This window comes from Orbicella faveolata, unplaced genomic scaffold (genome assembly GCF_042242905.1).
Source record: "Orbicella faveolata isolate gen_17 unplaced genomic scaffold, um_ofav_v1 contig_27, whole genome shotgun sequence".
NCBI classification, from domain to species: domain Eukaryota; kingdom Metazoa; phylum Cnidaria; class Anthozoa; order Scleractinia; family Merulinidae; genus Orbicella; species Orbicella faveolata.
Window position 1 is genome coordinate 7,224,941 of NW_028301555.1, and position 14,772 is coordinate 7,239,712.

At 40.6% G+C, this 14,772-nt stretch overlaps 3 protein-coding genes, 1 long non-coding RNA gene and 1 pseudogene across 6 annotated transcripts in view; 4 read left to right on the plus strand and 1 right to left on the minus strand.

Annotated features, from left to right (window-relative positions):
• The window catches only part of LOC110049470 (uncharacterized), a 64,146-nt gene extending 60,128 nt beyond the window's left edge, over positions 1-4,018 (plus strand). For both annotated transcript variants that reach the window (XM_089296578.1, XM_089296579.1), the window contains 2 exons: positions 847-959; positions 1,363-4,018. In XM_089296578.1, coding sequence (XP_089152704.1) covers positions 847-959; positions 1,363-1,600 — 351 coding nt within the window. In that variant the 3' untranslated portion in view covers positions 1,601-4,018. The remainder of the gene's footprint in view (positions 1-846; positions 960-1,362) is intronic.
• LOC149107412 (uncharacterized) lies at positions 36-9,570 on the minus strand. The gene is made up of 3 exons (XR_016209332.1): positions 9,417-9,570; positions 6,413-6,472; positions 36-188 (listed from the first exon to the last, which is right to left on the minus strand). It is a non-coding gene; the product is annotated as an uncharacterized LOC149107412 (long non-coding RNA).
• Positions 3,572-4,850, plus strand: LOC149107413 (uncharacterized; annotated as a pseudogene).
• Positions 8,245-11,107, plus strand: LOC149107414 (uncharacterized). 2 transcript variants are annotated; one of them, XM_089296590.1, is made up of 3 exons: positions 9,734-9,989; positions 10,676-10,785; positions 10,890-11,107. In XM_089296590.1, exons 1-3 carry the CDS (start codon positions 9,794-9,796, stop codon positions 11,103-11,105), a joined length of 522 nt encoding a protein of 173 aa, XP_089152716.1. In that variant the 5' UTR covers positions 9,734-9,793; the 3' UTR covers positions 11,106-11,107. The 2 variants fall into 2 exon arrangements, 1 of the variants encoding a protein (XP_089152716.1); XR_016209329.1 differs by lacking the exons at positions 9,734-9,989; positions 10,890-11,107 and adding an exon at positions 8,245-8,562 and having other exon boundaries at positions 10,676-10,880.
• Positions 11,108-11,651: 544 nt separating this feature from the next.
• Positions 11,652-14,013, plus strand: LOC110049512 (uncharacterized). Its single transcript, XM_089296581.1, has 4 exons — positions 11,652-13,257; positions 13,381-13,487; positions 13,600-13,831; positions 13,933-14,013. The coding sequence occupies exons 1-4, from the start codon at positions 11,659-11,661 to the stop codon at positions 13,945-13,947; spliced, it is 1,953 nt and encodes a 650-aa protein (XP_089152707.1). The 5' UTR covers positions 11,652-11,658; the 3' UTR covers positions 13,948-14,013.
• The last annotated feature ends 759 nt before the right edge of the window (positions 14,014-14,772 follow it).

The window sequence follows — 14,772 nt, forward strand, 5'->3', positions numbered from 1 at the left end:
CTGAGAATTTGGTGATACATCAAGACAATATCTCGTAGTTGATTATTTTCTTTATTCTCATCACCTGTTTATTTTACTACAATTGCTACTAATCTCACAATCTGATGGCTAATTTGCCGTTGTCGATAGGAGTCCAAACAAAGCTGCTCGCGTCAATGTGTCACGCAATGCCTTTTTCAGCTCGGGCTCTGAAAAAAAAAAAACTTTCTTTGACGTTGATATTGTGGTAAACAACGAATCAAAATGTGGTTTAGCGTAGTCTGTACTCTTATCGACAACGATACGGGTCATCACAGGGGTCAAGATTTGTTGTGGACTCACTCGGCTGCGCGTCGTGAGTCCACAACATTTTGACCACTGTGATGACGCGTATTGTTGTCGATAAGAGTACAGACCACGCTAAACCACATTCGGTTTGTTAATTTGACATTTTATTGAAAATGAAAGGAGAAATCAGATTTTGATCAGACCAAGAGCGGATATGAAGGATAAGAGAGTTAGGGAAGAATCCACCACATGTTCGAGTAACAAGTGGACAAAAACTTTGTACCGAACAGTTATTTACGTTGTGTTGCAAACTTCTGTCTCAAAAGAAATCATTTCTAACGACACCAAATGTCGAAAATAAATTTTGAAGTTCATATGAAACACTTGAAAGTACTGGTGAAATTAGAGTGATGATTAAATTTTACTTGTGATTGCGCATTTTCTCTAAACTTTGAAATTTATTTTCTCGAGTTCCCATGGGAAACTGTTTTTGGTGTTATTTCAGGCAACGTTTTGTATCTTTAGCCTTAGTTATCGTTTTATAGTTTATAACACGTTGTTGCGTTTTTATCTTGCCAGGGAGATCAACTGTTTCCTTCTTGGGAATCGATTTTCACCTCACGATACGCATTTAACCCTGACATCCCAATCTATTCGTTCAATGGATCAAATGTTATCACCGATTCAGCTTGGTAAGTTATTTTTAGGTCAGCTCAACCTCTGGCGTAGACGGACCATTAAGGGGACGGGTGGGTAGTTTCAAAAAAAATTCCTGCACAACGAAAACTGCTGTAAAAATCGTGCAACGGAGTCATGGGAAGAAAATCGAGCTAGTGCTTGTGCTGTATTTAATTTCAAAAAAATTCTTGCACAAGCTATTGCCCACCTAAAAAAATCATGCAAAACCTAAAGGTGAGAAAAAATTTCATGCCCCAGAATCCCCACCCTCTCAAAAAATAATGGCTGGCCCTAAGTGTCGCGGTGTTTGGTTTCTTTGCCATTTCCTAGATCACTGAGTTTTCAGCCAATAAGACTTGTTAAATTAACAATAGAACGCAGTACACACATTGCTTTAGCTCTTGTAATATTCCACAGGCCTTTCAAACACATGTGGCACGGATCGCGTGAAAATGGCAACAAGTACCCCACTAACTGCCGTAGCTGGTTGAGCAGTAGTTCAAAGGACTTCAGCACGGCCTCGGCCTTGAATGGCCGTGAGCCTGCCTTGGCCGAGCGGGAGTTTCCATGCAGTAGCAACCTAATTGTTTTATGCGTGCAGATTAATCCTGTCAGAAGACGACGATTCAGATCTAGCCACAAGTTTGTTCACTAAACCCAGTGTTACTTGTCCTGTATGCCATTCCATGATAACAACAAGGTGTCTCCAAGCCGGCCATAGCCTCGGCCACTGTGCTTTCAGCAACGTATTGTTTTCCGAAGAACGTTAGGAGCTCGACTGGTGGGATTTTGTTTGCATGAAAAGAAGAACGTTATTTTAAGCTGTGCGATTCGACGATTGTTATATTTATACTATTAATTTAACGTACACGCTTAAGATATGTGCACTTTCTAAGCGTTAGAATATTTTTGTTAGCTGTTAAAGTTGCTAAACATCGGTTTAGGCAAGATGTGTTTAAATTTTGAAATGTAAAAATACCAGACACATTTGAATTTTCTAATGCTTATTTTCAAAGCTAACTTGCTCTCAGTCAAGTCTTGCAAAACAAAACAAGTAAGAGTGAAAATTTTACATTTATCTGGAAACTAATTATGTCACATTGAGCAGCGACTTCAATGCTTCTAATATTCATTTTTTAACAACAACCATATTTGAAAAATACTCCATCATCTCTATCCTTTCGCGCCTTCTTATTTGCCATCAATTTGTATAATCAAATGATTTCAAGTGCAATTTGGAATAAATAAGCACAAGTAAATTTCTTTTTGACTAAACTCGCTGGGAGTGCACTTCGTAATATTTGAAAAATTTACAAGTACTTATTTATTCCAAATTGCACGAGAAAATACTATTTGATTTCTTGTTAGTAATATGACATGCAATGTAATTTAAACTTTCTGCTCTCAATTTCAACTTTTTACACACAATTTCAACTTTTTACACTCAATTTCAACTTTCTGCTCTGTTTAGCTAGGATTATTTGACATGCCCTCAGCCAATCAGCATGTTGAAAATATCACATGTATATTATTATTTGCAGAATAAGGAACTGCAAATTCTAAAACATTTCAACGAATTTCGTCATTTGCTTGATGTGCCAAATATGGAAGTTGATAAAGCTGAATATTCTGGAGCTAAATTACAATTACGTGAGGCAGCTATTTGTCTCAACTCTGATATAAATTATTGACAAATATTTTTAAGTGACTCTATATCCTCGAGTTTAGGAGAGAAATCACCTCCTAGTATATTAGGATATTCTGTAAATTATTTTTATTCATATTAGACTTATTATTCTAGCTCCGGTATTTTAAAATTATATCTAAGAAAGGTTAACACGATTATATTAATTATGTTGGTAAGGGAGCCATGTCACGGATGGCACATTCTAATCTTTTCAGGTTTATCGTTCGTAATCCGTCTCAATCCTCTCAGATCTTAACCATCCTTGCTCCTTTTTTGGTTTACTGACCCTTTTAATGTCTTTCCACCGTCATAAATGATTATTTTCAGGTTTTTCCCTTTGAAAACAATTCTGTATTTCTTAATGAAAATAGGCTTAGTCCGATAACGTAAATGGGGCATTTAACTGTCTCTATCAGTCTATCACGAGTTTGACCTTCAAAACTCAAACCCTCCGAGCTTTATCGTACAATTTACTTCTAAAAAACCCCTCACTCCTCAGAGTGCCAGATAAAGTTAATGACTGAAAAAAAAGTCTAAATTTCAATTTGCATAATACAATTGTGAAAACGAGAATTGTGAACACTACATATGTTCAATATAGCTTTCATTTGAATGGTCACACACTAGAGTGTTATCCACAGTCCTGAACGTTAGAACCATCGTGTACAGCGTAATAAAAGTACACATGAAAGTGCTACTCAGTAGCTTTCATTTGAATGGTCACACACTATAAGGTTTCATCTACAGACTTTGAAGTTAGCTTTCATCTGAACATCGTTCGGCTCTGGGAGTGGAAGGAGTTTGGTTAAATGTATCCAATTAATAAGTCAGTTGCCATTTTATAGTTATTATTATTTTGTTATTTTATAATAAGATTATCCAACAAGAATAGAAAGCTTAAAAAACTAAGCGGATAGCTTTTAATATCTCGTTTATAAGATGCGTAAAGTAAGATAAAGTTCCTCTACAATTTTTTTTTTTTATGAAAGGAAATATTATTTTTCACGAAGCCACTATTATTTTCATTTCCAGTGTTTTAGAGCAGGTGGCTGGTGGCATTAATTCACTAGATATTAATTTATTATTTGTAACTAAGAAAATTCATTTATATTTTAATTTTCACGGCAAGAAAGAATTACGAAACATTTTACTACGTAAGTGATTTCGCAATGTCTGTTCCGATCATGCACTTAAATTAAAGTCCGGAACAAGAAAACGAAAAGATATCGAAGAAAACAACATTAAGAAAAATAAATACTGCATCTGACATATGTCAATCAAATAACGTTATATGGATTGCTTTTCATTTTAACAGCCAATCAGCTGTAAGTAAGTGAACTGCTTTGAAAGTGAAATATGTTCAAATAAAAAGGCTTTTTGTCACGATTGTGTTCTCGATTATTAAATCAGCAACTCAAAGAGGCATTTTCAGGGAATTGTTGGGAACGCAATGGTGATTTATCTGATCGCTACAAAACGACGTCTTCGCACACAAGTCAATGTTTTTATCGTATCATATCGCTGGCCGTTGCGGATCTTGCTTCAGTTTGAGCTACTTTCCGGCGTTTTTCACCTACGAATTTTACCCGGCCTGTGACAGACAGCTGCGAAAGATCTTCGCAGCTTACTTCGAATACACCTCGTTGACGAACCTTGCGTCCTGATCGCCGACCGTTACGTTGCCATAGTGATGCCCTTTCAAGTATGTATCGTTCATGACGTCAAGATGCGTGGTTACCATGGTGATTCTCAGTTGGCTGCTTCTAGCGGTCTTTTGCTTTCTAGTGGCGATAACATTAAAACAGCTGGCTTCCGGAGACACCATGACAACTTTCAGAATACTATCCGTATCTGTCTTTCAGCTCATACCTTGCTTTTCGCTGCTACTTTCGACAACACAGATGTTTTACATCGCGTACAAGCACTCGAGAAAAATGACAATTCTTGTTTCACAGTTACAATTTAACCATCCATTACCCCATCGGAAGCAAAAAGACGCCTTCGAAATCTGCTCTGCAAGGCTCGTCGATTTTTTCGAGAGAGAAAACTAGATCGAGGCAAGCAAAATGGTATCGCAACGGTTACGAAGGTTTTTCTTTAAAAACTGACTGAATCTCTTATTTTCTTTCCGATTGGAATTTTATAATTAACGATTAGATTAGTAATTAGTAATTCTTGGATGCTTTATAATGATAATAATAATAATAATAATAATAATAATAATGACTTTATCACCGTGTCAGTTACAACTAGCAGTGGAGAATCCCCCCCCCCCGGCCCCACTGCTAATAGGGGACACCTAACTAGAACTATCTAAAGTAATATACAGAAAAGTCCTATAAGATATTGGAGACTGTGCAATAATTACCTGGAGTGGGGGGGGGGGGGGGCGGGCGGGGAGGGCTGGGAAATGGGTGAAATATGCTCCAAAATTAAGTCATACCCCCCTCTCATTAGGCAAAAATTACTTTCAACCTGCACTCGCATAATGTTAATATTTAGGCAAGCCCCCCCCCCCCCCCCCCTTGAGAAAAATCTCCTACCATATATAACAGAGGCATTCCTTTCCTAAATACTCTTTTTCTTTGGCCATCGTAGCTTAATAAGAAATAACATGGGTACAAAGCAAAATTGTTACCAAACAACTGAAGACCTGTAATAATAAGTTTTATGGCTGCATTAATCTTAGGGTTATTTTCCAAAGCGCTTATCGCATTAAGTCTTTATTTCCCTACAAAGATAGGATCAACCGTTCCCAACTGTCAAAAGTTGTGTATAAGGCTAGTTGTTGGGACTGCCAGGATTTCTACATTGGAAAAAACAAAACGTAGATTGGATGACAGAAAAACTGAGCATTTTAAATCGATCACGAGTAGCTGTCATGCTTCTGCTATTGCAGACCACGTCACCTTAACTGGTCACAACTTCAAATGGGACCACTTTGATATATTAGCAAAAGGTCGAACAGATACACATTGCAAGATAAAAGAGACTCTGCTAATAAGGGAATTAAAACCCGCCCTAAATGATAATGTAAGCAGCGAAAAGCTTTATCTTTATTAGTTTGCATTGTTTATATGCAAATTTTTCTCAGCTTCTGTTATTGTTATTATTAATTAGTTACTTATTTTAAATTGAAATTTAGGTGTTACTTCTATTCCTAACGGTCACTTCTGAAGATGTATGTTGAAACATACGAAACGTCAAGTAAATGAACTTTGTTTTTTAACATGCATTTTATTGCCATGTTTATCACCGCAGTTTGCGTGTCATTCCTTTCCTACGGCATGACAGATAGGAAAACAACAGTTCATAGAGTTGATTAAGTTGTCAGTTTTATTCCATTGTTATTATTTATATTTGAACACCAACCACTCTTCCACTACTTTTCCAGTTTGCAAAAAGAAATGAAAAAGTAATGCCCTCCCTCCTATATGCATTAAATTTTACATCCAACCCCCCTATCTCTTGTTGTAATTTTTCCCTATGCCCCCCTCTAATTTTCCAACCCCCCCCCCCTCCAGGTAATTATTGCACAGTCCCTTATTAAAATGCATCCGCTATCCCATGGGAAGAGTCCCATACAAAAAAAGGACGGGGGTTCTCGTGGGAAATTTTGAACACGGGCCCTCTAAGGAGTACTGAGAGCCTGGTTTGTGGGCGTGGCTTGAATATTTTATCGCCCCTAAGAGGTACCAATTGTAAAAAAAAAATCACATTAACTGACACTTTCATGATTTATTTTTTTAAAATAGCGATAAATACGATTGCATCGATTACCTTCTACTCGTAGAGTTGATTGTCAAATATCTCCTGTCATATTTGTTTCAGCTCAATACCCTAAAAGGTAGCGCAAAAACTCCCGCTCAGTTTTTAGAAGTTTAATTTTGCGGATCGGCGATTTTTTGTATTTTACGGGAACTAATTTTTGCGAATGAGAAAGACTGTTTTTTTTCTTGCTGGGTATTAATTTTGGCGGTTTATTTGAATTACAACATTCAGTGAAATGCAAAACACAGTACCTAACAGTGTCACTAAGCACTTAATGACTGACCCCAAGGGAAACAGTGAGTTTTGTCTTCCCGAGACCCTCAATGTCACCTTCCAACTCAAAAATAGAAGAAGAAGAAGAAGAAGAAGAAGAAGAAATCGTTAGCTTTAGACCGGCTAACTGAGAAATTTGCCGTGGTTTCAAGGAGCAAGACCTGATCACGTGCGAGTCGAAAGTTCAACTTGTTGTTTCCCTAGAGAGTTTAATAGTGAGTTTTGTTCGCCCTAGGGAGTTAGTGAGGTTTGACCCACGACACGTGACACGTTCTCTTCCAATCGGAAAACGTATTTGAGTTGGGAGGTTTTTTTGTGTTTGAAGCGAATGAGCAGCCCCCCAGTAGGGTGAGTGCAATGGCTCTCAGAACTAACATCTAATCCCCCCAAAAGGCTGAGGAGTGCAATGCCTTAGAGGGGGTTCGCTAAAAACGGAGGGGCGCCAAGCCGCCAACTTCGCCGAGGGATTGAACCTCGCCTCCACAAATTAAGACAAAAAAAAAACTCAAAAAGTGCCGAGGCACACATAACAGAAACAAGGGAACCAGCGCAGCAGACCAATTAAGGACACCAAGCGCTAGGAACCCACACAACGGAAACAAAAACAGACTACAAAAGGAAAAGCAACACGGGGAAACTGACACATCGGCCAAGTTCTCCAAGAGGCCAAGCGAACATAAAACAGAAAGACAAAGTTCGTAGAACAGACGCGTACCAGCAGCGTGGGTGGTGGTTTTGCGCAGCACGTGGACGACGGGGGGGGTAGGGGTCTGCACAGAATCGACAACAGAGCCATTGGCAGAGAAAGAGGGTGGAACGGGGTAAGCCGGAGGTACCGGAGTAGTAGAAGAAGCAGAGAAAGACTGGGATCGGGATCGGGAGGGAGGGGACGATGACTCAGGTGGAGTAACAATAACCCAATAACTCGGATTCCTGGAGGAGACTAGCTTTATCCCTAGAGTGGCTGATAGTTCCCTTTTGAAGATCCTTTTCTGTAAACGTTTTACTAGCCACACCTGTGGTGTACGAAGGGCAGTTTCAAGGTTTTTTTTCTAATGTCATCGTTTTCTTTCTGAACGAAGGAGACGTTTAATTTTCTTTAAAAATAAATGGCATCAACAAGATTCTACATGTGATTTTCGTATGTATAATTTTGCCAGTGGGGTATTTTTTTTGTGGGGGGGGGGGGGGGGCGGGGGGCACTTTTTACTGCGGATCTTGGGGAAAATCGCAAAGAGATCTCAAAAATTCCGGGTTAGAACCCGCAAAAATTTTGTGTTACACCACTGGCATCCCAAACTCATGATTAATTCGAGGGATGAATCGATCAAATACTTTAAAATGATTTATTTACGCGCGTAACCACCTAAAGTGCGCGGTGTTGTGTTACACTTAAGTCCGTTTTAAGCTGCTACAAACTTAAAAAAAAAAAAACAATGAAATGGCCACAGGCGGCCATGTACTTTGCTCCGCTCAAGGCTTGCCGAGAACTGTGCGCTCCCTTCCCCTGGTCAGGGTCAATTTGTTAGCCCGGCATTCCGCTCGGACTTCGAATGTGTCTATGGGCCGGCAGCATGATCGCCCAGTCCGGGTGGCTAGCTTTCTTCGATTCAGAGCTTTGTAGCGTGCGCTGTGGAGATGAATTTGGCTTGGAATTTAACTGAAAGGGAGCGTTTAACCCTATACTATGATTCTGCGGACGAATTGGGGCGGCTGGCAGGATTTCAGTGGGTCTTTTTCGCTTCGAGCGGGGGTCAGTCTAGAATCGAGTGTGTAGCCTTTTCTCTTTCTTAGCAGAGGAAAACCGAAAAGCGATAACTCGCTTAAAAGGCTTCGGATCGAGCTGAGAAGCGAGATGACAATAGAATAGACAACAAGGCATTGAGGTAAGCCATTTCTATTGCAAAAGTATCAAAATTTCAGCTATAATGTCAATTACCGTTTTTCCCAATACAAACTTAATAAATTCAAACCATTGTAACACAACACCACCATATGCTGCAGGGCGAGGGAAAAATTGGCATGTACTAAAACCCGAAACAACGAAACGAAACCACCGAAACCCCCGAAACGAGCGAAACGAAACCACCGAAACCACCGAAACGAAACCACCGAAACGAGCGAAACCACCGAAACGAGTTAAATATTAAGTAAATAAATGAAAAAGTTAAAAAAGAAAAAACAGCCTTGATCTCTGGCACGTTACTATGGCAGCCTGATCTCGTACCCAGACCCACATGAGTTACATCGTTACATCTCAAACCTGAAAGATGGATGAGCGCAAGGGTGTCGACGACCACCACGAAGACATCGAGAAAAAAGTGAGTATTTTTCACATTTTGAGTGGCATTCTAGCTAAAACAAGAAATGTAATTTCAGAGAAAGGTTTTCTGGTCGTATCGTGGATTCTTAGGCGGTGGCGAATCGACAACGGCGAGCCCAGGATGTACGGAAACACAATCTCAAGAATATCCGTGAAGAGCTGAGCGCCTAATAAGAAATTACTTTGAGAACTGCAGGAGTCACGAAGGCCTGACGTTAATATGATTAAAGCCTGTCAAGTCGCCCTCGTTTTTCTTTAGAGATATATATTAGAGAAAGTCCTGGTTCGCACGAAGAATGCTCAAAGTCATTCTCGAAAAGACCATTCGATTCGCCACCGTCTAAGAATCCATGCACGATACGACCAGAAAACCATTCTTTGAAATTAGATTTCTCGTTTTAGCTAGAAAATACCTACCTTTTCCTCGACGTCTTCCTGCTCGACACGCTTGCGCTCATCCACCTTTCAGGTTTGTGATGTCACGATGTCACACATGTGGCTTAAGAGCAGGATCTGGGTACGAGATCCGGCTGCCATAGTAACGTGCTAGAGATCAAGGCTGTTTTTTTAACTTTTTAATTCATTTACTTACTATTTTACTCGTTTCGGTCGTTTCGCTTGTTTTGGTGGTTTCGTTTCGTTGTTTCGGGTTTTAGTACATGCCCGAAAAATTAACACCCGGGCGGAGTGTGGGGTATTCAGCGGACAGACTTTTATATAAAAATACGTTGTTTAAAGGACATTTCACATGCACATACGTAACAAGACATACTTTTCCCGCGTAAAATGTAAATATGGCGGACAAAGAGGACGAAGAATATCTCCGTCTGCATTTGCATGATTATAGAAAGGAAAATGGCTATGTCTTTGGTTTTTTCGAGGGTGTTCTTAAAGAATTTCTCGAAGAACATATGTCATCGAATTCAAGGTGCTTTGTTCTGTCAGAGCGCCATAGTAAGGAAGATAATCATAAGCGCTATTCTTCAACAGGTACAGTATGCATGTATTTCATGATATTATATAAAAAAAACACAATCGAGACGCTATTAAGAGGCCACCTTCCGGGATTTGTGAGTAGCCGCTTAATAGAGGTTGGTTGCTTCATAGCGGTTCGTCAGGAATTAGCACCAAACTTAGTAGAATGTGTACTTTGGATATCTTTTTTGTTTTTTACCCACAGGCTAATTTCTTACTGAACTCACTTAACATGTACTTTAACGTTTTTATCAGTCGCCACTCATTTCGGACTAGCTCCTATCTGTCAGCGCCTTGTCCAAAACATATTAACAAAACCTAACTACGCCTGATAAGTTTTGTGTGGCCGCTTAGAAAGGCTTAAGACAAAAGAAAACCCTGATCGGGACGACCAAAAAGGTGGTCGCGGCCGCCTAATACCTTAATAGAAGTGGCCGGTTAATTGGGGATTTATTTGCAGTTTTTACTGACAATAACTGCAGGAGTTTGATAAATGGCCGTTAGACAAGATGTGGTATCTCGCTGTTTCTGCTATAAAAGTAGCCTGCAGTCGCCTTTCATGGGGTCATGGGTCGAGTGACCTTAAGAGAAAATGAACGACTATATTTTTAGACCTATCCTTCACACAAGAAAACATGTTCTAATTAATGGAAGCACTCCAGTTTTAAACTTATTCATGTGATATCTATTATTTGCAATAGCGCCGCCGGTATGGGAGGACAAGAGGGAAAATGTACCCATCTATTTTGGGGGTCGCCCATTTCGGATTCTTGCATCACAGACGTGGTATTGCTTACATGGACCCCTTAAAGTAAGTGACGAGTGTGATTATTCATAATGTGCTCACATAATCAGAATCTTGAGTTCTTTGCTTATTTCAAAGTAAGAAGTCGGCTCTGTCTTTTTCTTCGATAGGATGCGCGGGGTGGTTGGAAACCCGAGGAACCAGGGGAACATGATTACAACATGAAGAAACGATTAAAGATACAGGGAAGCAGAAAACTAGAATGCCCTGCTCAGATTCAAGTCCGTGACGTAATGGTATTCGAAGACTATGGAGTAGATGCGACGAGTTGTGACACTGAAAACAGCTTGCGATCGGCAAAGAAAAAAGTGGCAAAGAACTGCTGAAGATAGATTTACAGGATGGAGTACAAGGGAAAACAACTGTACGTCATTACATTCGTATACCTCTTTCTTCTCTCCACAAAGGGCATCCCATTGGTGAGACCGTTGGTGTAAATCAAAATATAGATAAGCGAATTATCGAAAAAATCTTCGAGCTAGTAAGCAAGGGCGTGACCAACATCGGCGAAGTAAAGCGCAGCATCGCAGATTCCGTCGAAAAAGAGCTTTTTCGTGGGGTTCCTGTGGATAAGCGGCCACGCTTAAGTAATCGGAGATATCATCCTACCAAAGAGATCTTCGGAACCACGTTTCGCGAGCCATAGCTGCCCAAAAGTACTGCAAAGATGACCAAGAGTCTTTGGGGAGAAAAATTGAGGAGTGGCAAGAAAAATCACCATCAAGCAGGTTCTTCTTCAGGCCCCATCATGCCAAGCAAACCGAAGAGGCCCAGGACAAGAAGGCAGAGGAAGACCAGCCGCAGCAAAACTTTCTGTTTATTCACCAGGAAGAGTAGCAACAGCGTCTGTCACAAAGATATGGTTCAGAGCTGGTTTTCATGGATGCCACGTACAAAACGACAAAGTATGCTATTCCCTTGTTCTTCGTATGCGTAAGGACAAATGTCGATTACAAGGTGGTTGCCGAATTCATGACGCAGTATGAAGATCAGCAGTCGATCAGCGAGGCGTTGTCTATTTTAAAAACATGGAATCCCCTTTGGCAGCCCATATACTTCATGGTTGACTTCTCCACCGTCGAAATAGGCGCCATTGAAGAGCAGTTTCCTGGAGCAACTGCCTACATTTGTGATTTTCACAGGTTGCAGGCATGGCAGCGATGGGTGAGGAAGAGTAAAAACGGTTTCAATTCCCTGGAGCAGGAGGAGCTACTGGCTCACTTGAAGCGTGTTACGAACGCGACCACTCGCAAATACTACGATTCTGCAGTAGCTTCCCTGAAGAACCTGCCTTTGTATAAAGAAAAATCAAACGTGCAAACGTACGTCGACAACGTGTGGCTTTCGTGTTCTTTGCGTTGGGCAAAATGCACGAGAAAGCGGCAAATACTCAACGTCGTCGATACTAACAATGGAACGGAGGCCCAGAATAAGACTTTCAAGTATGAGTACCTACCGCTCTCGTTGGATAAGTCCGTATATGGAATCTCTGTGATGTTAGTTGAGAGGTACGTCCCTGACTGTCATCAAAGGTACCTACAGCGTAATCTGCAGCTGAGCAGCGCATACAGGAGATTCAACTCGACAATGCCATCATACCTGCATAATCGGCCGCCACATTTCATCAAGCATTGTCTTAAAGCAAAGTTCAGCTCTGGTGACTTGAGGGAATGCGATGTTGAATGTGTCGACATGGTAAAGGGTGTTTTCTCTGTACGTAGCTCATTGCAGCACAACCGCTTTCACGAGGTCAAATTAAGTGAGCCTAACTGCACGTGTGAGCAGTGGGAAAAATTTCACTCTCCATGCAAGCACTTCTTTGGCGTCTTCAATTTTTTCGCTGATGAATGGGACTTTGAGAGTCTTCCGTCACATTACCGTAACAGTGTTTTCATTACACTGGACACTGGCCATCTGGAACTGGAAGTAGCATCAAAGCTCGATGAAGCTGTATCTAACAATGTTGATAAGGTAGAGCGAGGCCGCCAAGATCCAATCACAGTCGACGAAGATGAAGAACTACATGATGAAGAGGTACATGTCGAACATGGTGAAGAAGACCCCAAAATGGATGTTGCGAGGGAAAAGGAGGATGAAAAAGAGATTATGCTGAAAGGGGCACTCAAGGAGAAAGCCAAATGCATATCCGATCTGACTTATCTCGTTGAAGATGTTAGTGTCCTTCAAACAGCCCTTGATTCTTTGAAGAATGTGGTCACAACCATGGATACTGCTTGCATAAAACAAGAAGGGCTCCCAATTCGTCAAAGCCCACGAAAGCGAAAGCTGAAACTAAAAAACGTGGAATACCACAAAGTTTTTCATTCCAAGTTACCTCTTCGCAGACGATTGAAACGGGCAACAGGATTAAAGTCAAGCAAAGCTCCCCAGAGTGCAGTTAGTTTTGACTTTACTGAAGATGATGACTTTGAGCCACCAGTGAAGCGTCACAAATTAGCAGCGGTTCATGTCTCTACGGTAAGTATCTAGTCAATGCAATCGAACCGTGCAATAAAGTAAATTGAGCGGACATGATCCCGTAAAGCCGCAAAAAGTAATATAAATAGTGCTAACCTGACTCTGCTAATTTGTTTCCATTAGTCTACTACAATGGACCACAAAATTGCGAAAGAACGCCCAGATGATCGCGAACATGTGATTGATGTCAATGAAAATGTTGATACGCTGGGTCCTGGTCAAGTTACCAAGTAAGTAGCCTCTTTTACAAGGAACGGTCATAAATACTTCTGCATTCTAAGTTATGCGTGTCTTCTCGTGTCGGTGTATTTATGTTACGTTTTATCTTATTTATTCGTCTAGCAATCATCTCCACAAAGAAGATCACCCCAAAGATGTTGCCTTATTCGATAGGATAAGGCAGGCCATTAACTGTAGATTGGCGGTGACAGATGTGATGCGAGTTTATGGGCCAACCAAAATTACAGTGGGAGACTTTTGGACTTCCATACCACCAAGTGAGCAGACTCTAAGAGAAGAGAAGAAAGTGCAAGAAAGCGTACCTGATCATACTCCCGGATGGCTCATGTCCACGGTATGCTTCATTAAATACTTAATTAATCATTTATTTATTTATTTAATTATTTATTTATTTACTTACATATATATTTTATCAATTTCGTCTTCCATTTGCAGGCGGTTGTACTTTGATCCACTGCTTTCAAAGGAGAGGAAGATGAATGGCAACGACAGGCTACGCTCCTTGATTGAAAATATAAGGTGCCCATATCTGACATAGAAGCTCTACTTTCAAAGCAGTTACTATGTGACAATTTCTGATTTAGTTAAGTGTCGGGGACTTATTCTATGCATTCCTAATCCTTTATCCGCTCTTGCAGTCAACTGATCGATGTAAAGACCGGATGGAAATGCACAGAATGGCCTTGTGCTGAACCTCTTCACTATCACCAGGAGGATGGTTACAACTGCGGAGTCATAATTTGCTTGGTAATTTTCTCAGTATATTACAGGAAGACCTCGCAAACAACAAAATTTAACTTGTGTTCTGTTGACTAAATAACTCTCATTGGCATTGCTGTCTTTTACCTATTATGCTGTAGTTTGCGAGATGGCTAGCAGAAGGACTTGACTACAATAGGAAGTTCTCTATGAGGCTGGAGAGGGAAAGAATGGCATGCACACTTCTTGGTTCATATTATAGTGATCGATATGATGAGGTATGGTCGGCTTTATGCTTGATATGAGCAATATGCTGAAAACGACTTCCTGTCCATGGCATTGATGTCATAATAAAACCTGCTGTAATCTTACGTGCAGGAGGAATGCGAATTTATGCAAGATTTGCCTAGATGATGACGGAGAAGACTGGGTGGGTTGCGACGGGTGCGCCCAATATTTCCATGCGAACTGCCTCGGTGTCAGTTATTCCAAAGTCCTCTCACAGCCATTCTTTTTTTGCCCCCATTGACAACCATTTTTATAGTTAATTGCATTATAAACTAGCCACATATTATC